We start from the raw sequence: 26,490 nt of genomic DNA on the forward strand, positions 1-26,490 counted from the left end.
AGGCCGGTTCCTCTTGTCCTGGCACTTGGAACTTGGGAGATGATGCCAGTCAACCCATGCGCCGCACCCCATGCTCCTGTCAGGGAGCAGTGGAGAGCAACAAGGTCACCCCTAAACCCTTCCCCATCACACTTGCGCTCCAGCCCCTTCACCATTGCCCTCCTCTGGACCAGCTCCAGCCCTTCAATTCTTCTAGCAAGGGGCACAGAACTGAACTCCTCGAACAGGAGCTGAGGTGCAACCGCACCAGCTGTGCCGCAGCGTCCTCAAGCCCCCGCTGCAGGAAGAAGGAGACAACCCAAGTGGACATCAAAATAGTTTTATACGGATTATTGGATCTCAGTATACAGGTAAAAAAGAGGCTGAGGGCAGAGCCAGGCCTCGCTCCCGCCGCCAGGAAAAGGCGATTCAAGTCCCTTAAAAAACGGACATTTGAAGGCACAGTGCATGGACACGCTCCAGGGACAAGCGCCCGCGGGGGCCCGGCTCGGGCGGATGGATGGGCAGCGAGGGGAGGCTGCTCCTGCCTTCCCCAGCCGGTGACAGACAGCCCCCGTGGTTCCTGCTGCAGCCCCGAGCATGGAGCGAGAGCCAGACCCACCCCGGTCCTGCTGTGTAGAAAAGTCACGCGTGTTGGCAAAACGTCTCAAACCCACTCAAACCCACGCACCTACTGCAGGCTACTGCCAAACCCCACTCCGAGAGGGAAAGGGCCAGTTCTAAGGAGGGCTATTGCTAGTGGGACAAAGCAAGGCCAGCTCAGCCCAGCACCTGCTGCCAGAGCAAATGAAACCCAGACAGAGCCCCAAGGACCATTTGCAAACTTAACACAAAACCCAGCTGTGTCTCTTGTTAAAGCCCTCAGAAGCAGGGGAGGTTCAGAGGTTAGGCAGGGTTAGCACTACTGAGTGCTGCTGGGCTGCAGCCCATCACCATGGCAAAGGGTCATGGCCCAACCCACAGCATGATGAGCTGGGAGCAGGCAGAGATGTTCATGGCTCAAGAGCAGCTTTCACACCACAGCAGTGCAGGACAGGAACAGAAGCAAGGCTCAGCTTCATCTCCCTGCACCCAAGCCTGGTCTTAACGCACATTTCTTGCAATAGAATTCCCTGCGGAACAGGGAAGGTGTACTGGTGGGTAAGGGTTATCTCTGTCCCTCCAGCTGCCTGCACATTATCAGCTGGGACTATGAGCGTGGCAGCATGGGCATGTGGTTCTGGATGGGCACTACTACACACTGGGGTGAGGAACTGCTCCTACCCCAGGTGACAGGGGCCCAGCAGCCTTCAGTAGGGAACCCACCGCACTGTTTGCCTAGAGAGGGCCAAGTAAGAACCCTGCAGAACAGACTCCATCATACATTTGGGTGCAAACACCTCCCAATAGACACCATGTGTAGGATTCACTAGTGAACCTCCCCAGGTTGCTGGAGAGCAGATCAGCTCAGGGCAAAGTCTATGCCCAAGACATCGCTGTGCCAGGCTCCTGCACCCTGGAGTTCAAGTCAGTAGGGCAAGGTCTAAAAGAAAAAAACAAAAGAACATGAGCAGCAAGAAAACAAGTGCCTATTCTAAGGCCAAGCTTCTGCTCAGAAAGCACAGGAACATCAGAGATGCATCAAGGCTTTGGAAATCAACTGTTTCAGCCATTCTTCCCTTCTGGCCATCACTTCTATTCCCCCCAAATCCCACATGCCTGGGGGATGCACAGTGCAGCTTCCCTTTCCTGCTAAAGGCTACAAAACAGGATGTGGCTGCTTTTTCCTTCTCCTTCAGCACAGCCATTCAGCCCTTCCTCACACCTTGCACTCAGGCCCTGCAGCAGCAGACATACAAGCAGGTGGAGCTCTTGCTACATACTTCAGGGCAGAACACAGCCCAGCCAGCAGCTAAGCTCATGCCCACAATCACCAGAGCTTGATGAGGGTGTTTCCAAAGTGCTCTGATCACTAAATGGTATTAGGTACAGTTTGGCTTCAAAATTTAAGACCGAAGTTGGGCCATGGATACTCCCATGACCTCTCCCTGCTGCTCCAATAGGAGTGCAATACAAAGCAGTGGTCACGTTTCACTCTTTCCTCCTGAACAGTGGCACGCTTGAGCAAGACTGATCAGGTGGAGTCAGTAACTGATTGGTTTTCTAACAGGATCCAACACCATCAGTTCATCCATTTGCTTAGAACAGCCTCCAGTTGCTTTTTCAGACACTATGCCGTTGCAATGCTAACATGAAACCCCAAAGGCCAAGTCTACTACACAAATGGAAAAGCAACCAGGAGTAATGGGTATAAAGCTTCTTCCTTCCCCAGAAGTCAGGCACAGCAGTACCGCAGAGCTGGCAAGCAAGCAAACTTAGTCAGGGTCCACTGAAGCTCTGACATCTGCTCCTTCCTCCAGCTCACATCAAGAGTGGACGTCATCTCTCCCAGCTCTCACTGCTGATCACAGCAGGCCGCAGCATCTCCTGGTGGGAAGAAGCTCCACGGAAGCAGCTGAGAACCAAGGGATGGTTTTTTTCCTGGGGGGGGGTGTCTTTTTCCAAGGGCTGCGCTGCAGAACATGGAGTCAAGTGAAGGATGTGGCTTCCCCCCAGGTACAGAGTGGAAAACATTAAATCAAAACAGGAAGAGAAACTGCTCTGGAGTGTTGGAACTATGACTCCCTGCAGGTCTTGGGGCACTTCCCCACCATCTGCTTGCTGTGTTGAGGTGCTGGGGAAGTGCTAGGAACTTTGCTGGCCACCCTGTTAAGTTGCCTTTCAAACAACCTCACATGAACCTCCGGCCTTGATCCAAAACCATACCAACCAGTGTCCGTCCTTAGCCTGAAACCAGCCCCCAGCGCCCACTAATTTGCATGTACATAGGAACAGAGCAAATAGTGGGGAGCTGGGAGCAGCCACCTGCACCTCTGGAGGACACATCCTGCAAGCTAATGTTTCAAAACTGAACCACAGGGATTGGCCCCCACCACTGGGTCTGGTCCATGGGAACCTCCCTTCCTGCCCGAGGAGTGTCAGTGTTTGCTGGAGTACAGTGTTTCTTCCTCAGTGTCCGTTTCATCCTGGAATTCATGGCTCAGGAGTGATTTCTTTGAGCCTGTGGACATCATGCGGATTTCATCCTCATAGTCGTCGTGGTGCTGCCGGAGGCGGTGGAAGCCATCCTTGTGTCTGTTGGACTTGATGGAGCAGACACACCAGATGATGCAGGCAGTGAGGATCAGAGCAGACATACTTGCACCTGCCAGAGACAAGACAAAGTTCATGTGAGGCTCCTGAGCTTGCCACCATCTCTCTAGTCCCCCTTCCTCAATCACAACCATTCTCCTTGCTTCACTATGACTCTGCTCCTTCCTTCTAGGTCACAGCAGACATGTCATGCACGACAGCTGCTTCCAGAGCAGGACTGCACTAGCTTTATTTTCTGTGCTCACAATCTGGAACAGCACCACCGAGCTCCTCTGCAGACTGGGTACAAACTCTTGCCTTCCAGCAGCTGCCACCTTGACAAAATAAGTACTAATGCTTCCTTAGTGCCACAGCACCTTGAAGAAGAAGCAAGATCTAGCTCCCAGCTCCACACACAACCAGGCTTCCCTCATTCCAGGCAGGTCAAAGTTCATTCTAAAACCTTCAGACCTCTGCAACATCCTCTACTTCCTCTTCCCTCCCCTCTGCTAGTCCGGCATCACCAGATCCAAAGGTTGTTGGACCAGTTTGCAAGGACAAGCACACATTCAGAAGGGAAAGCAGGAGACGGCTTATGTCTTCAGGCTACTTTTCCAGTTCAGTGAAGGGTCATTGCCAGCACGAACCAGTACAGAAAGTGAAGCTCAAAGCTTTGATCAGTTGTGTCACTTTACCTGCAACAGTCACAACCAGCTCCCTTGGCAGGCCAAATATCCTGTTTTCTGTGTCAAATACAATGAACACGGAGCTGGGTGCATCGTGACGGACAAAGACCTGCAGAAAGATACAAGAGGTCAGAGTGTCTCTAAGCTTTCACCTCTCTCAGGTGTCAAGATGAAAGAGATACTTGGCATCCACCCAGTCCTGCCCTCGTCAGCAAAGACAAGTGCAATGGAAAGAAAAGCCACTGCCTGAAAAAACCCTGCTGTGCTAGTAAATTCTTCTCCATTCATTATATCAAGGCAGAAAACAGCTACCCAGGCAGATAACCAACAGCTAAACACAGCCAAGGCAGAGACCAGACAGGGATGCTTTCATATGACAGGGAGCAGAGGGAAGATCTCCAATACAGACATTCACCTACCTTGACATGTTTCTGCTGGTACCCTTCAGCTACTGCACTGATGGTGTGTAAACCTGGAGCCAACAGCACATGGAAATAGCCACCTTCTTTAGTAAAGACCCTCAAACCTTCATTAAGAACAATGATAGCTTTAGAAATTGCCTTGCCACTCTTGTCTTGGACAAACCCATGGACTCCCTTTTGGACCTGGAAGAAAGCATTTCAAACACGTCACATTCAGATCCATGTGTGGCACATTTTTAACTAAAATATATAACTAATCTTCCCCTCAAAACACAGCCCATTCTCCAACCCTGCCCCCCAGAACAAATAAAAATGCACAGCACTGCAGGGACTACTCAGCCCACTGTGAGGCAGCACAGACCATTAACTCTCAGGTCAACACATACTGTGGTCACTTGCTGCCCCTGTTCAATTCATTCCTCATACAGTCTAAGTTATGACTGTCTGTAATTACACAGCACCAACAAAGCCACAAGGACCCTCCATACTGTTCTCTTCCTCATCCCCCATCCCCATCCAGCCCACTACCTTCCCCCCTTGCCAGAATTTGCTCCCCAGCTGTGGCTCACCTCCACCAGCATGCTAAGGAGAGATTTCCTGTGCTCTGCCCACAGGCTGGGAAGCTGTCCTGCACTCGGGAAGTAACAGCAGCTGGTATAAACTGTGATCTCGGGACAGTGACCAAACGTGATACTGAAATCCTGCAAAAGCCAAAACCACGGTTACAAGAGGTGGTATTCAAAAAGCTTTGCAGAGTGGGGGAGCTTTGCTCAGACATCAGAGCAAATACGTTTTCAATGCTTGTTTAACCGAGATAAGAAGCCTTGTGCTGCGATGAAGTACCTTCATGCTCCCCACGTGACTGTGCCATTCAGAGCCACGGATCACACCGCCAGGGATGTTCTCATCTGTGAGAGCAAGAACACAGGTATCAGAGTCCAGCACATGCTGAGGAGGGTTAAAGGATTCAGCCAAACATACCTGACTTATTGGGACAGCCTGGCTGGCCCAAATGCATCAGTGGATGGTTGTTTGCATACACAGATGCCAAATGCTTCAGTGTTTCTTTGTTCTCCGCTACAAAGAGAAAAATCAGACTTTGAGAGTGCAGCTCCTATTCCCTGGAGGGGCAGATTCCCATTCTAACCCCAAGACCCTGTATTAAACAGAGACATGCTGTTTCAAGGCCATTCCAGATTTTCTCTGACATTGAAGGTGGTATCAAAAGCAGACTTCACAGTGGCTTTAGCGGAAGAAAGGTTGAATTACAACAGAAATAGTAAGTGTTCTGCCCCCTTGCTGAATCCTGGGAGGTTTTATAGCTTTACTTAAGAGACTGTCAACACCACATACAAAGGGCTGGACACAGAAAGAGGCTACAGAACACCATCGGCACAAAAAAACTCCTAAATCACACAGTCACATGGACTTCTGCCCAAGACAGAAGTCCAAGAAGAAAGAGAACTCAAGGGTAACTGCATGCAAGGCCCTGGAGGTGTTCATCATACCTGTCTGTGATGGGTTATCATATGGGTAAGTGACAAGCAGAGATCCTCCATCTAGAGCAACAGAGAGGCTGAAATCCTGCTTCAATATCAAGTTCTCCATGATGGCTTTGGTCTCAGGCTCCAGTGTGTCCAAGTACCGGGAATAATTGCCTATAAGCCAGAACAACAAATACAAAAGGGAATTGACATCAGTTTCCTCTGCTGTCTGAGTACATTCTTGGTCTATGGCTGAAATTAAGTTTGTTGCATGTATTATGCAGCAGATGCACCTGACAGGTCAAGTAAAGCACCTAGACCACTCTACCCATGGGGGGAATTCACCTGCAAAGCTAAACAGATGCGAGACATGACTATTCATGTGTTTGCTTTCAGTATCACCAATGACCTGCCAATGACAGGCAGTTACTGAAACCAGAAAAGCATGGAAAATAAAAGGAGACTTTCTGGGGAGCATGAACAGAAGGCATTTTTCAGAAACCAGGGGCTGAAAGAATAAGTTAACAGGAAAACATATTATGTGCTGTCCAACCTCTGGACCATTCCTCAAGAGCTCTGCTCTGCCTTTTGCTTGCAAATGAGAAGCTGCAAATTACAATCTGTAAGGGGGATCCAAGCACTGGAAGCTTCCCAGCAGCTCTGCTCCCTGGGCTCCAGGGCAGGAGTGCTGCTCTCTGTACAGATAGACTCTGTAACCAAATCACTATACCCAAACCTAAAGCAGTCAGAAGGAGCCTTCACTATTACAGGGACACTACACATCACTGTGCTTCAGTATGCTTTACTTGTGAAGTCTGTGTCCAGATCTTTGCCACGAGCATTAGTCTGGCCTATCTTCGACGTGCAGCCTCTCTCCTGGGCTATCTCATGTCCGTCTGGATTCAGGGAAGGCACAATCACAATCCGTGTTCGGTCAATCAGCTGCGCAAAAAGGAGATACAGTACATGAAGTGCAATTAGAAGGGTTCATTTGCCTGGATCTCATCCTAGGAATTGCAGTTAGAGGTTCCCACTTGCCCTGAGGATTTCACAACACCTCCCCCGCTACACATAGGATCACTGCAAGTCAGTGTTAACAAGGCAAGTCTCTCCCAGTGAGCACTGTTTCCTCAGGATATAGCTGGAAGACTCCAAGACAGTCCCCTGCATTAGTTCCTCACCTTCGTAACAGCAGCGTTCTTCTTGTAATTCATGCAAAGGAATTCCGCCAGTGACAGGAGCAGTTCAGTACCAACAGGAGCGTTTCCATGAATACCAGCAACAAAGCGGATCTTCGGCTCCTCAGGCTCGGACTGGTTGGGCTTGTTGGAGATTTCAAGGGACCAGATCTGACGGAACTCAATGCTCTGACCCAAACTGCCAAGAGATGAAAAGCAGAGTGTGAGTTCAGGAACAGAGCTGCACCCCTGGTCCACGAGGGAACTGCTGCCAACCTCAGGCTGCAAAGGCAGACAAAACACAACCACATCCTAAGAGCAGATCTGCAGCAGCACTGAACAGAATTCACTATGAACACCAGTTTGGAAACAGGCATCTGTGGAAATATGTCCAGGTCCAGATGTACAAGACACCCAATGCTCTGTGTACCTCTATATAGGTTATGATGCTAAATGTGGAACTGCTAAATGCCTCTGTGCTTCCATTGTTGGCTTTGTTCGTGGCTTTTTTCTTCCTTCAAAGCAAGATACATCTGGACATTAAACTAATTTATGCAGCAGAGGACAAAAGCAGCCCTACTTCCAGTAATGCAGAACTTGTTGCCATAGTCGTGCCATTAAGTTAGCAAATGAATGCAAGCAAAGCAGGGCACGCAGTCGGGGCTGATGCAACTGGAAGGACAATAGAGGCTACAGATGAGACAAGCAGCTTTGGCATCAGCTGGGACAGCACATGAGCACACTGTGCCTGGTAACAACAAGCAAATGAGGTCCTGGGACAAAGAGATTTGTGCTTTGTAAAGTTGACAGAGGCCAAGCGCTACGGGTCACAAAGAATAGCAGAGGACTGCAGCAGCTGGTCTTCTGCAGGAGGGCAGAGACCTTGGCTCAGGGCAAGCTAACCCAAACACATCTCACACTGCTGAATCAAAAACTGAAGGCAGACAATGAAAAAGCCATCTGAGATTTGTAAGCCAAACTGATCACTTATTCTGGGGACTCTTTAGCGGGGATGTTAGAAGGGATCTGGAAAACAGAGGAAATAAAGAGCATGGAACAGACGTATCTTGCAGAGACTTGGGTTATCAGTGCTGGAATATCACCAGTCCCAGGCACCCCTGGGGAACTGACAGCACCGCAGGTTTAAATCAGTAAAATACATCTCTGGAAAAAGCACCCAGATGCATCTGTAAGGCCCTGCAGCCAGTGCTCCGTCACCAAGCCCTTGCACGTGGGGCTCCCGCAAACTCAGGGACCACAGGGAAAGGGAGGGATGAGCTCCCCATCTCTGCACTGTGCTCACGGCTCGTCATTTCACTACTTCCCTACCAGAGGCTGCTGCTCAGGGAGGAGCTGAGCAGTGCTGCTGTGAGTTTTCACCTGGTGAGGTTCGTAATGTGCGGGTAGTTCAGATAGAGGCCTCGGAGGAACTCGGAAAGGTCCTTGTAAAAGCGGTATCGGTAGGGAGCGACATTCCCTGAGGAGGTGAGCAGGAGGCGCTCCAGGCCATTCTCAGCAGAGAGATCTTTGATCAGGGTCTCAAACTCCTTCTCGTTGGGGTCACTGGTGTCTGGGGTGTTCAAGACTGGCACCTTCCCCTCCTCCACTTTGATGTCTGTTCGTGAAAGGGTGAAGTTGACCTGCACCCCACCTCTGCTGCCGACTTCCACCGTCTTAGTGACTGGATCGTACCTGCCCAGGGAAGAGAAGGCACAAGGAAGCATCAAGCATTTGAGATCTCGCACAAACCATCCCGCTTCCTGACTAGCCATTCACAAGACTGCTACTGCTCCCCCCAAAAGGGAGGTATGCAAGAATGAAGAGCAAGAACAGCTCCGAAGGACATGGGAATGGCAGGAGGAGAGGGAGCAGCTCAGAGCTCAACATGGCGCTGGGCTGCTTTTGGCTCAGGTGTTGCAGGGTTACGTGGCAGACTGGCCGCACAAGAAGTCAGGCTGCTTCAAAACAGAGGGTTTGGCAGCAGTTGAAGTGATGAAGTCATTTCTGTGGGCAGCTGCCAGCAAGAGAATTTCTCCTAAAGACATTATCAGCTCCTTCCCCACATCACCTCCTAACAAGGGAAGGTTTGGACTGCACACTGATGCCAGGTGAGCAGTCTTTGACATCACGGTAGCATTACACTGCTAAGTCTGCACAGGCCAAAGGGCAGGAAAAACACCCATGTCTACATCTGCTGTAGGGCAGAGGAGATGGAACTACTGACTGGGAAGTCGGTTGTGCTGCTGTTTGCTCACCCTCGGGCAGATGCTGTGATTTTGTACGTCCCCTGGACCAAGAGGCGCCAGTAGTCTCCATCCTTGTAGGTGGTCACCGGGTGGTTGATGTCAGCAACACTGATGGTGGCATTCAGGATACCCCTTCCATCCATAGCATCCAGCACAAACCCCCAGACGCCGCGGTGAACCTGCACACAGACCCAGAGCCCTGCTGAATGCCAGCTCCTCCTCTGCCTCGCACTCCACACATCCCCGTGGGAGCGCTGCCACCCAGATCCCACCACCTCCCAGCCCAGGAGGTTCAGCATTCCCAGAGACATTCCGAAAGGGCTCAGGTTCAACTCGCCAGCAGCTGGCATGGACAACTATCACCTGATGAGCACAATGAGCAACTGTTTGGCTCAGGGTGCCACCAGAGCACTCTCTGCTCCACACCTCTGTTTGCATACCCTGGGTGTGCAGCACTACCACCAGCCCCAGCTCAGATGGGAACAGCGTGTAAGGGCTACTCCAGCCTAGGGAAAACCAAGGTAGTGCTAAATAAAAAGCTCACACTGGCATCACCTGGTTGCTATTTCCATACAGATTTTTTGCGTGTTGAGAAAAGGGAAAAGGAGTCGAGACATGTTTGATGGGCATGATTTCTGTGGAGCAGGTAGCCAGTGTGGCCAGGAAGCAGCACTCCCTTCAGCCCACAGAGCAGTGCATTCATCCTGGCGTGTCTAATACAAAGCCCAGAGGCAGCTCCTACAAGTGCTTGAGATCAAAGCGTATCTCACCTGCTTCATGAACTGGAGGAGGGATCGGCGGTTCTGCTCCCAGTACTTGGGCAGCTCCTCAGCTTTTGGGTATTTCACACAGCCCAACTCAATGGTCACTTCAAAGCAGTTTGTATGTAAGTAATTCCAGTCCTGCATCCCACCTATAACAGGAATGTGAAAAAGGTTTTGACAAGGTCTTCTGAAGGCAACTGCACCACAGCTCTAGAAAAAGAAGTGTATCAGATAGTAGAGAAAGATGACTTAGGAACTACAGCACACATTTTACAGTTGAAGAGAGAAGGCTTTTACACAGGGTAAGATTTAAGCTTCAAAGGGAAGCCAGACTAGCAGGCAAATAACCATCCGCCCTGTAAATACCTTTCATGCTAATATAGGGCTGTAAAATTTTATGAAACCATTTTGCTAATAACCAGAAAAACTACACTATAAATTCCTTCCCCCAGGAATAACTTTATCTGGGTACATTATTTAAGAGGTTATAAAAGAAACCCGAGTTCCAGTAATCTGGGCTGACCAATGCAGAGTTTGTGACTGAGCAGCCTAAATTCTTTAAGTTGCACATGCATTAACTTGAGGACAAACAGCGCAAGAGATTTAAGGTCTACTTTACCTGGAACGTTGTACCATTGAGCCCCATTAGTGATGCCATGTGGGAAGTACTCAGCCGGGTACATATCCTTACAAGGGCTTCCCTGGTACATCTTTGTATTTTCCTATAAAACAAGATACAACATGTGAAGCTAAGTCTGCACTCCATAGGCACTGGCACTTTTGTCCTAACATGAGTCACACACTCAGGGTTACCATACACAGAGGTTCCTGTAGATGTGTGTTTGTATGGCTGCAGCACAAATAGACTGCACCCACACCCAACCCCAACCCCTCCTTGCTCTCCTCCCAGCCCATACAGAGCATTTTCTACCACTCTTCAGTGCGTCAGTTCCTGTGCTCTAGGAGTTACCCCAGCAGGATGCGCCTGTCTTCCCGTTAGAGCTTTACCTTAGAATAGGAAAGTGCCAACTGCTGAAACACAGCATCATCTGGGGATTTACTGTATATGGCTACTCCTTGCTCATCATCATCAAAGGGGTAATTAACCACCAGAGAACCTGCAAGGGAAACAAGCTTTGACTCATACTTGCACACTTTCCAAGTGATCCCTCAGCCTAACAGGGGAAATTTTTCCTTTCCTCCAATCAGTACCAATGTTCTGCTTCTCAAGGCTTGGCATTAAACAAAGCATTAAGCCCAGAGGGTAGAAGAGATAACAAAAGCACAGGAAGAGAGAAGATCACACCCAGGTTGGAAGGTGAACCCGTGCCACAACACATCAAAGGTTTGGCTCTTACAGGAGTGATGAGCATAACCTTATAATAATCGCTTTCAGAGGAGGGAAAGCAAGGGGAGGGATTTCCTAGAACATGCACCATGCTCTTGGCCCAACTGCTGTAGTTTTTCAGCCTTCTGGAGCTAATTGCAAGCACTGACAGATTATAACCCCTTTGGCTTTCTGAAGCTTTCCCCAAGCAAGCTGCACTAATAGCACTGTGGAAGCCCAGACACCACCACTGCTGGAGAACTGCCAGCTCTCGTACCCACACACGGTACTGCTGCACTACAGAATTCAACATGCTAGCACAAAGCAGCCACCTGCACGTTACCACAGCTACAAGCCAGCAGACTTAACTGGGGAATAAGCTGTAATACAGAGATTTAATTTACATCACTCCAAAAAGATAATTAAATTACAGCAAATGTCATAGTTCTGCCATGCGACTCAAGGCAGGGAACCCTCAGGATTACATCTTGTTCTCTTCACTCTATAACTGTTATGAAGCCTTTAACAGCTGCAGCACTGTATCACATTCCCAGATCCAGCTGCTGAGCAACCGTGAGGAGAGCATCCATCCCCATCTCCCAGTGGGCAGCGTGCTTCCTACTCCCCAAAGCATGTGCTCCCTCCAGAGAAGTGGTTGGAATCCTCCCAGCAACATCTCCAACTCCCTACAAATGTGCTGGGAAACACGGTTTTCACCCTCCATTTCCAGCTTCTGAGCCACTTTCCAGCAGCACAAAAGGGTTCATTTACTCTTTGTGTAAGCCCTTTGCAAATGGTCTTACTCCTGTTGCAGGAACCTGATTGCCTTCACTAGAACATTGCAGAGATATCCCTGCAAACTCCCATCCCGTGCACCTCAGCAGAGGAAGGAGCTGGGTTTGGCTGCCATTACCTCCGTGCAGGTTTGCTGAGAGCACAAATGGGTGAGTCTTTAACCAGGTCATGACAGCGAGAGTTTCTGGCTGCAGAGGGTCTGTCACATGGACGAACTGATCTGGGAAGTTGCGGTTCAGGTCGTAGTTGTTGCTGTTGTTTCTGCCAACGGTGCCTCCTCTGTCTCCTGCAAATGAAACACAAGTTCAGGCTTGTGCCCTGTGCGAGTTCTCACTTCAGTGCAGAGGCTTCATCCTCTTAGTACAGAGCTTACAACAATCAATGAATGGATGACAGCAGAGAACACAACAGTGCTGGCTTCTTGCACCCCAGACTGAGCGGACACCCATGCTCTCCTCCAGCAAGAGGCCTGCTCAGCACACAGAGGTGTCTGGGGGCCCTCTCTGCGGGTGCTTGCACAGGCTCTCAGTGCCACTCAGTTTACCATGAACAATGCCAGAGCTGGAAACCTCAGAGCTCACCTCCTCAAACCAGCTGGACAAGTTCTTTGCTAAACCCAAGCAGAACTCTGCTTCCAGAAAAATCACTCTGGACACACAGGCTTTGTTCTGCCAATCTGCAAGAGCCACAAAGTTTCAAAGACTTCCCTACAGGATGTTTTTGCCAATTTCAACATCACGATAGAAGTCTATATTATCCTTGGACGAGTGCTCTGCAGACAGCCTGGCTCCCACATCACATGTTACTAAGAGCATGGACCAAAACACAGCAAGCAAGAGCTGTGTCAAAGGAATGTCTTTTTATATTAAACAAGGCTTGGGATAGCCACAAACCATAAGGGGACCCAAAGAGGGGCAGCATATAGCAGTGCTGAAGCATAAGAGCTCTCTCCAACAGCCACAAGCATCAGTCAACTGCCCATATCCTGTAATGTGGGATTCACCCGCTCACCCCACACACGCGCCATGACCCTTCACAGCCTCCCTGTGCAGAGACCACTTCTCCTCCAACAAGACTTCCAGGTTTCCAGGTACCAAGAGCCCAAAAGCTTGTTTTCAGAGCTAGAAACCCCACAGATGTTTTAGCACAGGCAGCAATACCTTCCTGGGACTTCTCATAGCCATCAGGGTTCATAGATGGCATGATGTGGATCCGTGTGTTCTGGACCAAATCTGTCACTTCAGGATCTGTGCCGAAGTTCTTGCAGAGGTACTCAATGAGGTTCAGGAGAAGCTCTCGCCCCACAACTTCATTCCCATGCATGTTCCCAATGTACTTGAACTCTGGTTCACCTGCAGACACACGGCCACACCAAAGAGACAATTATAAGCACTTCATTAAAGCTTGGAGATCTCTCACCACCCTTTCTGCAGGTCATTTACCCATTCACCCTTCTGCTCCCCCAACACCAGAAGGGTCTGTCTCCTGCATTTGTGGCTCATTAAAAAGGATTTTCTATGTTTTACCTGCTTCATGGACACCAGGATTGTCAGAGATCTCCATTACATAGAGCTCCCGCAGCTCCACCGACTTGCCCACGGAGTAGAGGTGGGTTATTTTGGGGTACTCGTTGGCGTAGCGCCGCAGGAAGATCTCCATGTCTGAGAAGTGATGGTGGCGGAAGTCCATGGGTTGGATGGGTTCATGGAGAGAGGTTGTGCTGGGGACCTCTGCCTGCACAGGGGTGGGGGTGATGGTAGAGGCAGGAGCAGACGTTGCTGTGAACTGCGTGACGTTAGATGATGCCAGTATTACAGTTGGCTGCAAGGAGAAATCCACTTCTGTTGCTGCTCCCTCCTTCACCTCAATGTTCTCTCTGGTCACTGGCGTGTACCTGTGAAATAGACGGCTGGCTTCAGCAAGGAGGCTCTGCAGAACCCCATTCCTCAAAGCCAAAGCCCCCTGCAGCTTCTCCACCACTCCAGCCTACTCTTCCCACCTGAACCCACTGGATGGACTATGCAAGAGATTCACCAGAGAACAAGCCTACAGGACACATCCTACTGCCACCAGAGCCAGCCACGCTGCTGTCCTTGCTGTGTCACAGAGGCAGAAGTTCCTGTTTACAGACTCACCAGGAAAGAAGCCACAGCCTATCACAGAGGTAGCCTAGGGACAAGCTACACCTTCCCACCCAGACTTGGGACAACACAAACTCTTACTGGGGTGACCCTGCTCCACTTTCTCCTTTTGCCCAAGAATTGAGGCAGATCAATACAAGCAATGAAATGAAGGTGACAAATTCTGGGCATCCAACAGCACTCTGCTGCAGCGGGGCATGGGGTGAACAAACACAGCTGCAGCTCTAAGCTGGAGTCATTCACTGGTCCTTCCAGCCAAGCCCCTTAAATACACAAGATGCTTTGGGACAAGAAATACATGAAGGAACACAAGTAGCCAGCAGTGTGGCTGCAGGCTGCCACAGAGACATTACCCCATTACAACTGCAGTCACGTTGTAGGTCCCAGGCACAAGCAGCCGATGGTAATCACCAAATCTGCCCGCAGTGATGTTGTGAGCGATACCAGCAACAACGATGGTCGCATTCTCCAGGCCAGCTCCAGTGACTGCATCCCTGACAAAGCCTTTCACACCAATGTGGACCTGAGGAAAACAATGCAAGAGCCTGGCTGAAGACAGGCAGCAACAGGGGAACCACATCCCCAGCCAGCAATACCCCCCTGCCCTTCCCCAAGCAGAGCAGAGAACACCAAAGGGAAGGCAGCAAGATCTCAGAACTGATCCTCCCTAACAAATCCTCTAATTCATTAACACAGCAATGTGAGCACAGCAGGGTTACACGCTGTATCAAGGGACAAAATGCAGCTCCTTTCCCAGCCTAAACTGTCACCTACTCAACTCATCCGTGGGCATCTGGAGACAGATGCAAGCCAAGGTTTCAGCGGCGTTGGTGCTTTTGAACATCACTGGAGATTCACAGCAATGAATACAGGTACTCAGTGAGTACATTACTCAGCAATAACTGCACTGACTTAACACTGCATCCCACGAGGCCCCTCTCAGGGGAGCTCTGCTGTCTTGGAGGATGTGGGAACTGTGGCAGAACCACAGAGACACACAGCAGCTTTCTAGCCACCAACCTCTGCACAGCACCTGCCGGTGTGTTACCACACACAGCAAACCAAGCCACAAGAACAAGTGAACACGGTGCTCTCAGCCCACTGTGGACACCCGGGTTTCCCAGCTGCTGCCGACACTACCTGCTCAATGAAGGCAAGGAGAGAGTCCCGGTTGTTCTCCCACTCCTGCTGGAGCTCAGAGGTCAGAGGATATTTGCAGCAGGACAGCTCCAACGTGATCTCAAAGCAGTTGGCCCACACGTAGTTGTAATCCTGCATCCCACCTGAGAAAATGAGGAAGAGATGTCCCAAAAGCAATGCACAGGCATCCCACCACAGGAGGCACGCTTTTCCTTGTCCTTCAGCCCCCCACAGCATCTCACCATGACGCTACCCTCACTTCAGAGCAAACAACCCTGATCAGATCATCACGACAGGCTGTGCTAGGGAAGATTGAGCTCAGTTTCACTCAGTAACTGGCACACTGAGTCAGTCAGGCACAGACAGCTCAAAGACGACAGCCCCTTTAGTCTCACTGCTCTGTCAGCTGAACGCAGCAGCACAGCACTTGGGGATTCGTACGGGTTCATGCTACCGGGAAGACATTTTCCACACACTACCAATCCAGGGTGCCAGGTCAGGCACACCGGAGTTTGAACATTACTGCCATCGAGTCCTTCCCTATGCGTTCCAAGCCACCTTTAGACTTCTGGGGTCTTCCTGCAAGAGAAGCTACTCCACCCAAAATGCGTTTCAGGCCTCTGACACAAAAGAACCCACCAGACTATCAACCTGGGAGGTGGCAGCTCCAATCCACAGGGCAAAATCAGCTTCAAGGACCATACAGCTGTTCTCCCAAGAAGCCTCTTAGCAAAACTAGACAAGAGGAAGCAACGCCCTCCCTTCTGTACTTCCTCAGCTGCTCTCCTCCTCCAACTCCCAGTAAATGCTCTCCATCTACTTGGTATTTAGAGCAGCTCTAGCAGAAAGCCTGACAAGGTCTGACATGGTGTCAGTGTGGAGTGAACTGCAGCAAGTCACCCTCAGGAACCTCTCCTCTTGATTTGAAAGGGCAGTGATGACCCCTCACTCCTGAGGATTCCTGCAAGCCTGCAGCAGCCAGAACAGGACCCAGACTCGTCCTCCTGAGAAACTCCAACTGGGAAACGTGCTCTTTTCCCCGAGACCCGCAGCCAAGTGACCAGCCTCCTTCCACAGTTCCTCTCGAAGGCAGCAGTCTCAATCAGTTTAAGGATGTTGCAGCACCAGGGGACAGTTTGCTAACTCAGTATTAAACCAGCCAAACCTCCATGCGCACCAGAAACCAAGAGTGCACAGAGCTGCTTCCCCAGCATTAAGCTCATCTTGGTATTCTTGCCCTTCAGAGAAACCACAGGCACTGCTATGAATCAAAAAGGTCACCTTGTTCCAGGAGCGTCCTGACCCTACTCAAAGTTTACCTTCAGCCCTCAGCAAGCAAACCTGTTTCTCAAGCAAGGATGAATCACGCACCAGCAGGACACGAGATCCGCAGGTATCACCACTCATGATCTGGAGCTCAGACTTCAGCGTGCTGCTGGAGACTGCCGATGTTCAGCCCTCTGAACATTCGTGGGAGCTTCCAACAGCGAAAAGGACATTCCAAACCCACCACAAGTCTGTGAAACCAGTTTCAGAGGCACCCTGACAAATCCCACCACATGACTGCAGCCAGATGTCATGGCCACATGAGAAGATCATTCCCAGCACCAAATCAGGCAGTTGTGCCAGCATGAAAAACACACCACACTAAGTCTTACCCATGCTGATGCTCTCTTCTGGGTGACACAGCCTTGTTCAGTTACAATCCAGGCAGACTGGCGTGCCATGGCCTTGGCCACCACCTCCTGGATGGCTCCATCCCAACCTGCACAGCAGAGCCTGCGACTGCTCAGCCCAGAGACCTCCATGCACCAACTGAACAACTCCCAGCACTGTCAGATGGACGCAGGGACCCAGGCAATGGCTCCCTTCTGGATGAGCTGAGGATGTCAACCTGGCTCTCAGAAGCCCGTCTCTCACACAATAGCTATACATTTGCTCTACAGGAGGCAACACAGACTTTAGGAGGACAGAAAGCAGCAGCCAGCCTGCAGCTCATGTCATGGCACCAGCCTGCAAGACCCCAGCCAGCAAGTGATAAATGAGTACTTTGTGCTCCCATCCTTTGCTATGTTCAAAGTGCTACATTAGTGCTATGCTAACAAACCTCACTCACTTTGAGCAGTTTCCTCATCATTCACAAGTGAGGGACCCTCAGTGGTGTGGCCAATTAACTGGCCAGAACAGATCAATACCAGGATGCAAATGCACTACCTGGCGTCTGCAGAGCCTGTGTTAATGCACAGCCAGGAAAAGCCATCAGCAGCACCTTACCAGGGAGAGGAAGCTTTTAATAAATGTGATGGCTGCGGGCACTCACTCTCCCAGAAGGTCAGGGACCACTGTTCCGGATTCAATAGCCCCACTGCACTTGGGTGAAGCAGAGGTGGACTGACAGCATGAACTAGGATTTAGAACAGACCTCTGGAAGATGTGTGGGATGGTACCACAACAAGGATGTCCCAGTTCCTCTCAGTTCTTCTGGGAGCCTGCTGCTAAGTGAACAGGAAGCTTTTATTGTAACAAATCCATCACCACGTGCAGCCAAGAGAGCATTGTACAGGCCAAGATCAAACCAGGAGAGAGACTTTTCTGTCCAGCACGAGGAGCCCACAAGTGTTTGAGGACTTTAAAACTCTCAGACTCAGTTCAAGGGTGTAGAGGAACAAGACCTGCAAATCTGATGCTTGGTTCAGCTCCTGTTACCAGGTTCAGGGAAGTAACCCAGTGTGGGCTGCCCTCACCAGTGAACACCATGCAGAGTGAAACAATTTGCCAGCCCATAACCATCTGTTCCTAGCAGGATGCTAATGAATTTGAAAACATCCATACGTGAACCAGAGCCATTATGAAGTATATTTAGGGCTTCATCTGCCATTCAACCAAATTTAGGACAGATGCTCACCCATAATAGAGCAGCAACGGACTGAATTAGAGCTTGCTCCATCAATCTTGTTCAAAAGTAGTCCATTGCATGCTTGAAACTTTGGATTGTATCCACTGCACATATTTGGCCTTCAAAGAGCCCCATTGCAGAGCAGGACAGTTATTTTTACAGCATATGGAATGACGTGGTTTTCCATATACCATCTGTCCTGGATATATAGAAGATCTGGAGGTGTGAAGAGATCTGTACACAGCTTACCATTAGCAGAGCACTGCACTGAAGAGGCAGCACAGAAAAAGTACACCCAAGGCAGGGGACTGTCAGACAAGAGTGCTTCTGCTTTACCTACCTGCTTGGGTAATACCTGGGGTAATCCCAGAGCATCTTTTAGCCCACACTGCCTAAAGCTTCAGCCTCCCATTGAAGCATCATACCTATTCTGCAAGGAAAGGAAAGCAAAGCAAAGCAGAAGTGAGCAGCTTCCAGTCACAGCAAGTCAGTCCTGGCTGGCAGGAGGTCACAGAATGCTCAGAACAAACCTCTCTCCTGCTCTGATCCGCTCCTTGAGTATCAGGACTGCACTTTGGGCAAGGATCCCAGACCTCCTGCAGCACAAGTGCTGCAGAGCTCATGCTGACAGGCATACCTTTGCTCCCTGCCAAGCTTGAGCAGGCAGGGGAGCAGGAGAATGCAGCTCTCTAGAGTCAACCCTGGGGAGCCAGATACCATAAATACACCACATGCCAGGAGAAGCCTTCCAGGGCAGCCAGGAAGGGCTCTATTTTCAAACTGCACTTTGCAGAAACCTCTCCAATTCCAGCTCTGCTGGAGCAGACATTAGGAGATAAGAGACCTGCAGCTAAGTTAAAGCAGAGAAATTGTCTTGTCTGCTCTGCAGAGAGAGCAGATGGCACAAAGGAAGCCAGAGATGCGATTAAATATATGGCACAAGTCGCTTAGTCTGTGGACAGCAGTGATTGTCTCACAGCATGAGACCAGGGGAGCAGCAGTGGCAGCACCACACAAGCAGAGGAATGTGCTGGTCCATTAGTCTGCAGCCATTAAAGCCCAGAGGAGGTGAGGATGAGCCTCAGCTCCAGCAGCTGCATCACACAGCCCCGAGCAGCACTGCCCTGCAGCCCTCCTGGGGCTCTCCAAAGGGAGGGCAGAGTCTTCCCAAGAGCTGCAGTTCATGTTAGGTGTGAAAAGACACCTTGAAACCATCAAGCCAATACTCCTCTCAAGAATAAAGAAACAGCTGCAGTAAGAATTTTATGGAAACACTTACAAACACATAAGGGCAGCCAATTGTGCACAACCCAGACAGACACGGCTGAAAACTTCTACCGGAGCTCACACTGCACAACTGCCTTCTGCCATGCTCAGGAAACAGCCACCACGGCGATACCACGAGCACCCACTGCTCTCAGCGCCCATTTTAATTACTCTGATGCCACTAAAAGCTGTGTGGAAGCTCAGGGTGGCTTGCTACCACAGCTGAAGCTACCTCTAAGCACACACGTAACCTAAATCCACTTTCGACTTCAGAAGCGCCTTACGGTACAGACCAGAAACACCTCAAACACTTGGCCATCAAACTAGCAAGGAAAAGAACTTTTAGGAAGGAACTGCAAATAACACCAACCCCTTCCAAGGCTGCCCACGAAACAGCCTATTGAATGGTAAGCTGAATTCAGTTGCTGAACTGAGCTCTTTACAAAGTAAAGGCAGGCACATCCTTCCACAATAAGACTTCAGTTTCTCAACAGCTTTCCAAGCATCATCTGGACCAACACTTGCATGCGTTTTCTCAATTCAAACCAGGCATTTAGTAGTTAAAACCCCCAGAGGTTAAAAAGGAAGGAAGAGTAAGAGCATGTACAGCAGAGATAGCCTCTAAAACCATCTCGGTGGCAGACGTGCTTATCTATAGCAGCTGGAACGCAGAAGGCAAATTCAGCTGTCTGGCAGAGAGCCACCTTTTCTGTGCACACTTGACCTTACCAATTACTCCTATGGTTTGTACTTGCCACCTCGGCTTGACACACACAAGAGGTTGTTTGCAAGCTCAAAGGAAAGTTAATGGGGTCTGGCACCAGCACAAACCTGCACTGGTTAACTCCAGCACAATGAATCCCGTGGCAGTTTGCTTTCCAGCTTGTTTGATTCCACATGATAAAACGTGGCAGGAAAATTTCCACCTGTGGAAACATCATGTTCCCATTTCTTTGTTTTTCCTGGCTTTACTTGGAGCCTTGCATTCTCTCCTGGCACAACCTGATCTGGAGGCCACAGGTGTGTGCCCTGCGCTGCTCACACAACCATGTGCTCCGGTTATCTCCAAGCTCAGCTCAGGGAGCTCCTACAGGACACTGGGATGTCCCCAGCCTCATTCCACCAAACATTTAAATTCTGCAGTCGCTGGGAAAAGCCTCCTGGTCCCTGTGTGAGCTTCAGCAGTCTTTGGCACGGAGCTGAGCGAGTCAGATGACTCAGTGCAGCCACCGTGGTGGTTTTGCTGCTTCTGTCAGGCTGCACACACCTGACTCCCCTTCACCTGCTCTTCATCCACTACTGAAAATAAATGTTAAACCCCAAAGGGACGCAATAAATTCATACAACATCAAATTACACATGTACCAGCCCCTGGTATTGGGTGGCTCACCTGTGGGTTAACCCCTCAGCCTGGGAGGTGCTCCAAGGGCTGCCGCCATCCTCCACAGCTGCATTCTCAACAGCAGTAAGAGGTTAATCAGAACCATAGAATCAACTAGGTTGGAAAAGACATTTAAGTTCAGCAAGTCCAACCCTACTGCTTCAGGAAGGGACCACACAGGCTCCTGTCTGCCACTTCAGCAGTGCTCCATTCTGAGAGTTGGTGTCATTGCATCCTCTATAATCTCTGCCTGTGAACCACCTGCAGCCGTCAGCGCTGAGCCAAAGACCATGGCTTGTCACAGCAAAAGGGTTTATTTCTGCAGAGGCTGGATGCTGCAGGCTTTTGGACAGAATAGAAACCACAGCGATGGCAGCACAGAGCAAACTGGTTTTCAGGTCACACTTTGCCATTTCCTGTGAAAGGAAAGTAGGTGAAACCTCTGCTCTGCTGGCTGGCAGGGCAGAGGCAGCCTGAAAGGCTCACACGTCAGTGCCACAGCCATTAGCCAGGCACCTCAGATCCTAGCAGGAAGATGAAGGAGTTAACCCTGCAGCAAAAAATGCTGCCCATGAGGGGCCTGGAAATGCTGCCCAAAGCTCTGGAACCACTCACCCCACTTCACTCCAAGGGCAGAAAACCTTAGAGCTGCAGCTAAGAAACCTCCTGACTGAGGTGTTGGCTGATAACAACCGCCACCAGAACAAGGCAGCACAGATCATCCAGGATATCCTGTTCCTTCATAAACAAATTCACCAGATTACACAAACCTTCCTCCTGCTGGACTTTTCACAGCAGCAGAGTGAACCTTGAGCCAGCAAACACCATGGCCAGTGTACTCGAGAGGGTGGAAGGAAGGAGATAAAACCGCATCTTATTTGACCAATGAAATCTGGGGAACGATTCAGCCACCACTGAAATCAAGACTGCCTCTTCCAGCACAAAGGCGATGTGTTTAGGCCAAATAACAGATCCCTCTCCCTCCTTCCCGAGCAAGGTGGATGCAGGGTTAGCACAGGACTCAGCTCTGAAGCCTTGTCTTGGGCAGGCACCGTCTTACTGGTTTGTTAAGCTGTAAGCTCTGAAGGACAAACAAAATCCCATGTCACTGCTTGCTCAGTGCTGCTGCCATCGGCCCTCAGCCCGAGCAGGAGGGAAAGCAAAGCAGATTGGGCACAGCAAAGCAACACAGCTTCCTCAGATCACTTCTGCAAGGTTTCTGTGGTGGCCTCACCACAGGAGTTTCTGCAGTGTCTGGCGAGGCCGTGGTTGTACAACATCCGCTGAGGAGCACGGCAATGGTGTCACTTCTAATGACACAGCCAAGATTTCTCTCCCCACCAGCCCACGAAGCCTTTTCCACCAGAGCCTCTCATCACTTAAATTATCATTTAAATCCCATTTCCAGCAATACCAGCACACACGGAGCAGCCGCTGCACGGCTAAGCCAGGCCAGTCACCTCCACACGGGCAGGGTGGTGGCACCTGGGGGTAAACTGGCTGATGTCAAGAGCTCTCCTAGAAGCCCCAGAGACTGAACTTCAGATCCCTTCTAGATCCCACCTCCCCTCACGTCTAACACAGGTCTAACAGCAGAGCAGTCCATAGGAAAGCTGTTCTCCTCACTTTCACAACAGCAACGTGAGCTCAGACCACACATTTACATTTTATATAGCTTCACAGCAGGCTATTCTATAATAATTTACAAAATTACAAGTTTGAAGGCTAAAAAAAACCCTCAAGGAATACTGGCATTGGCTTAATGTCTTTAACAATAGTTCCCTCTTTCCTGTATCAAAATTCAGTAACCATCTAGAGACCTACTGACAGTTCACTTGGCAAACAAAGCCTCCTGCATGCAGGATGACTCTCCAGCATCCAACAAAGTCAGGAAGAATCTTCCAGTTTGCTGTGATCTCTTCCCTACGAACATCTCCCAAGCTGTGATTCATCAAGCCCTTACTGGTGTGCCTGTGATGCTACCTCCCTTCATTTCGAGCTGCTAGAACACATTCAAAGCTAAAAATATCACTTCCCCCACCATCCTTTCCTCTGTGATCATCACCATTAGTTTGGATGGCAGATCTCAGCGGGAGCGAGGAGCTATTTCTATGAGACACTCTGGTAGGCGACTTAGAGCCAGAGTGATTTGTCAGCACATCTTACCTTCTACATCATACCACTGAGCACCATTTGTGATACCATCTTGGAAGGTCTCTCTCTCCTCGCCAGGGCAATTGGGCTTGCCAGTTCTCATTATGGGGTGATGCGACGCATAAGCTTTTGCCAAGTATCTGAAGACTTCATCATCAGCTGATTTACTGTAGACTCCTGTGGGCTTGTGTGTAGGAGAGTCATCATAGGGGTAGCTTGCAACCACTGAGCCACCATGAAGATTGCCAGAGAGCAGAAACCTGAGGTTGGGAAGGATAAAAGGAAAAAGTCATATTGGAACAACTTCAACAGGATGCTGGCTACAGCTGCCCAACCAGTTATTCTGGTGCCTTCCCACCAAACCACGCTCTTGGGAGCCTCCAAACCGTATTTGGGATCAATGAAGCAGAACGTGCCCACTGGATGAGCTGCCCAGTGGCAATGACACTTCGGAAGAGATCAGACCCTGCTCCATCAGCCCTGAGCAGGGAGAACACCCACGGGGCTGCAGCTACACCAAGGTTATGTTAACACACACACGCACGCTCTTCATCTTTCCACCACATAGAGCACTGAGGGAAAAGAGCTCTCCTCTTCATTAGGTCAAATGGGATTTAGTTTGTGAGCAGAGGTAACGTGACCAATACCTTTACTTGCTTAAAATAGCTCACACGAATTGCATTACACCTGCAATCTCTTTTTTAATCAAACACTTGTGTTTACCCACTCATTTTTCTAACGCTGGTTGCGTTAGTCTGATACAATCATACCGGCATTAGCTGGTGCTGCCAGGTAGAGGCAAACACAAAGCCCCACGTTCTTCCTGCTTCACCCTGGCTTGGAGGCCAAGCCCACCTTCAACACAATACCTAACAGCCTGAAGTACTTTCAAACTGCCATTAGGAACATGCATGAGTTTCCCTAGTAACTAATTCTGAGTTGAACCAAGTCTGGAGGGATTTCGGTGCAAACTGCTGCATCTGAGCTGTCCTAAAGGATCCCTGGGACAAGCCGTTACTGGCGCCGCTCATGAAATCCCTCCAGAGCAATAACCCCCATGGGCACTGCATCCACCAAGCTTTCATAGTTTGGCCAAGCACATTTCGTCCCTAAACCTGAGCCAACACTATCAGACACCAAATGCCATGTGCTTTGCTTTGATCCAAACAGCAAGGTACATGAGAGGTGGCAGGCATCCCCTCCCCGCTTCTCCTTCTATCTCAGCTTTAGGAAGAGAGCCACAGTTTGTTTCAGTGCGCTGCATTCTGGTTTCCTCTGCACAGCTTCACACGCTTGGTCACACTGACCTCAGTGGTTTGGACCTTCCATAGCTCTCTAAAGAATCCTCGAACGGTTTGTGTCAGAAGGGACCTTAAAGCTCATGGAGTTCCAGTCCCCTGTCACGTGCAGGGACACCTTCCACTAGAGCAGGTTGCTGGCTTCTAAGGCACCATCTCTCCTGCCTGCTCTGGGCACAGCAGCTTCCCACCATTACCCCCTTGGAGGGTGAGGGCCTGAGGGTCAGCGCAGGGCTCAAGGCTCAGTCCTGCATCCACAGGAGGAGAGATGGCAAAGAGAGCTGCAGGAATAGCACCTGTATGAGGAAACGCTGCTGCGCAGAGTGTTACTGCTAAATCCAGGGAATTTTCCATGAAGCACAGAGATGGGCAAAAGCCCTGTTCAGCACAGCTTTCTCAACATGCTTGTACACAGACCAGCTGTATACTTAACCCCCCAATACTTCAAGCACCCTACAGCTCATGGTGAAAACACTGCTGACGCCAAGAGCAAGACACACACAAGCTGGTGATGAAGCGGGTAAGGAGAAGTTTCCAGCTGTGGGCTCCTGGAAAAGGGGGATGCACAGCTGGCCACAGAGGCCGGGAATGCCTGTGCCCAGCGGAGCTGGTGTAGCTCCTTGCAGGTGCACAGCAAACCCCAACCCTGTACAGGCTGGCACAGGAGGGGCAGCCCGGGCGCCGAGTGCAGAGCTGCGATGAAGACTGGGGAGAAATTCCACCCCCCGAACCCTGCTCAGAAGCGCAGGGCAAGGCTGAAAGCAGCCCGAAGCCCCCGGGGAGCGGAGCCAAGGCTCTCCCTCGGAGCGGAAGAGAGGAACCGGGCGGGGGGCTCCGGCCGGGCCGGGTCACACTCACTTGTTACGGCTCATCCAGTTGATGAGGGCTCGCACCTCGGGCACGGGCTCCAGGTCGGGCTTGGCTGCCCCGAACTGGTCGGGAAAGCTGCGGTTGAGGTCGCGACCGCGGCTGTTCTCCCGGCCGCTCTCCGCGCCGCCGCCGCGGCAGTCGCCCTCCCGGGCGCGCTCGAAGCCGTCGGGGTTGAGGCTGGGCAGCAGGTACAGGTCGGTGGTGTTGAGCAGGCGGCCGATGCGCGCGTCGCCGCCGGCCCAGCCCCGCACCAGCTCCTGGGCCAGGCGTAGCAGCAGCGGCCGCGCCAGCGGCTCGTCCCCGTGCATGTTCCCCACCAGCTTCACCTGCGGCCGGCCGGGAAGGGCCGCCCCGCCGGGCTCGTCCCCGTCCCTCTCCGGCGGCAGCCCCGCCGTCAGGCGCAGCACCCACAGCGGCCGCCCCTCCACCGAGTCGCCGATGCTGAAGAGCCGCGCCAGGCCGGGGGGGGCCGCGGCCGCCAGCGCCCGCAGCGCCTCGCCCAGCTCGGCCGAGTGCAGGTACCGCAGCGCCTCACCGGGCGCCGCCGCCTCCGCCTTCTTAATGTGCACAGCGCGGGCCGGGCCCAGCAGCACCACGCAGAGCGGGAGCAGCGCCCAGCAGAACCCCCGCCCCGCGCTCGCCATGGCTCCGCCGCTCGCCCGACCTCGCCGCTCCGGGAGCCGCCGGGCAGCCGGAGGAGTCGGCGGCGGCGCTGGCCCCGCCCACGGGCGGGCACTCTTTCCGACGCCCGCCAATGAGCGGCGGCCGCGGAGGAGGAGCCGCCAGGGCGGGGTGGTGAGGGACCAATGAGAGACGGCATTGAGCGGCGCGTCATGATGGGGTGGGGCATCGAGGAGCACTGTGGCGCCCCCTGCGGGCCGCGCCGCTACTGTGGCCCGTGCTGACCCCGGCCCCGGCCCCGGCCCCGGCCCCAGCCCCTGTCCTGATCGCAGCGCGGAGGGATGCGCACGGCGCTAGGGCCAAGAGGAGGCGAACAGGAATTTCCTCCTCTCCCCGGCAAAGAGCTCAGCATTTCCCCTTCCGAAAGCCCCCAGGGCCGGGGCCCACACAGCCTGTGCACTGGTGCAGCAGATACCGATAATAATCCAAGACCATGCTACTGTGTACAGTGGAACAAGTTCCAGCACTGCTGGTGCCTGCCTTCCCGTGCCACCAGCTCAGACGGGACCTCCATGGGATTAGAAACATTTTCACGCGGTCTGCTGTTCTGTGCTGCATGTTGCTGTACTGCAGTGCGCCTGAGAAGACGT

General features: G+C 51.4%; 1 protein-coding gene across 1 annotated transcript; it reads right to left on the reverse strand.

Annotated features, from left to right (window-relative positions):
• Positions 1 to 303: 303 nt before the first annotated feature.
• CPD (carboxypeptidase D) lies at positions 304 to 25,935 on the reverse strand. The gene is made up of 21 exons (XM_065694519.1): positions 25,208 to 25,935; positions 23,064 to 23,311; positions 15,355 to 15,497; positions 14,568 to 14,737; positions 13,600 to 13,967; positions 13,234 to 13,425; positions 12,192 to 12,359; positions 10,960 to 11,069; positions 10,571 to 10,673; positions 9,958 to 10,100; positions 9,197 to 9,366; positions 8,322 to 8,633; positions 6,945 to 7,140; positions 6,570 to 6,705; positions 5,788 to 5,937; positions 5,261 to 5,356; positions 5,123 to 5,187; positions 4,849 to 4,980; positions 4,277 to 4,462; positions 3,867 to 3,966; positions 304 to 3,244 (listed from the first exon to the last, which is right to left on the reverse strand). The coding sequence occupies exons 1-21, from the start codon at positions 25,861 to 25,863 to the stop codon at positions 3,018 to 3,020; spliced, it is 4,071 nt and encodes a 1,356-aa protein (XP_065550591.1). The 5' UTR covers positions 25,864 to 25,935; the 3' UTR covers positions 304 to 3,017.
• Between the last annotated feature and the right edge of the window lie 555 nt (positions 25,936 to 26,490).

The sequence above is a fragment of the Lathamus discolor genome, chromosome 14 (genome assembly GCF_037157495.1).
Source record: "Lathamus discolor isolate bLatDis1 chromosome 14, bLatDis1.hap1, whole genome shotgun sequence".
NCBI classification, from domain to species: Eukaryota; Metazoa; Chordata; class Aves; order Psittaciformes; family Psittacidae; genus Lathamus; species Lathamus discolor.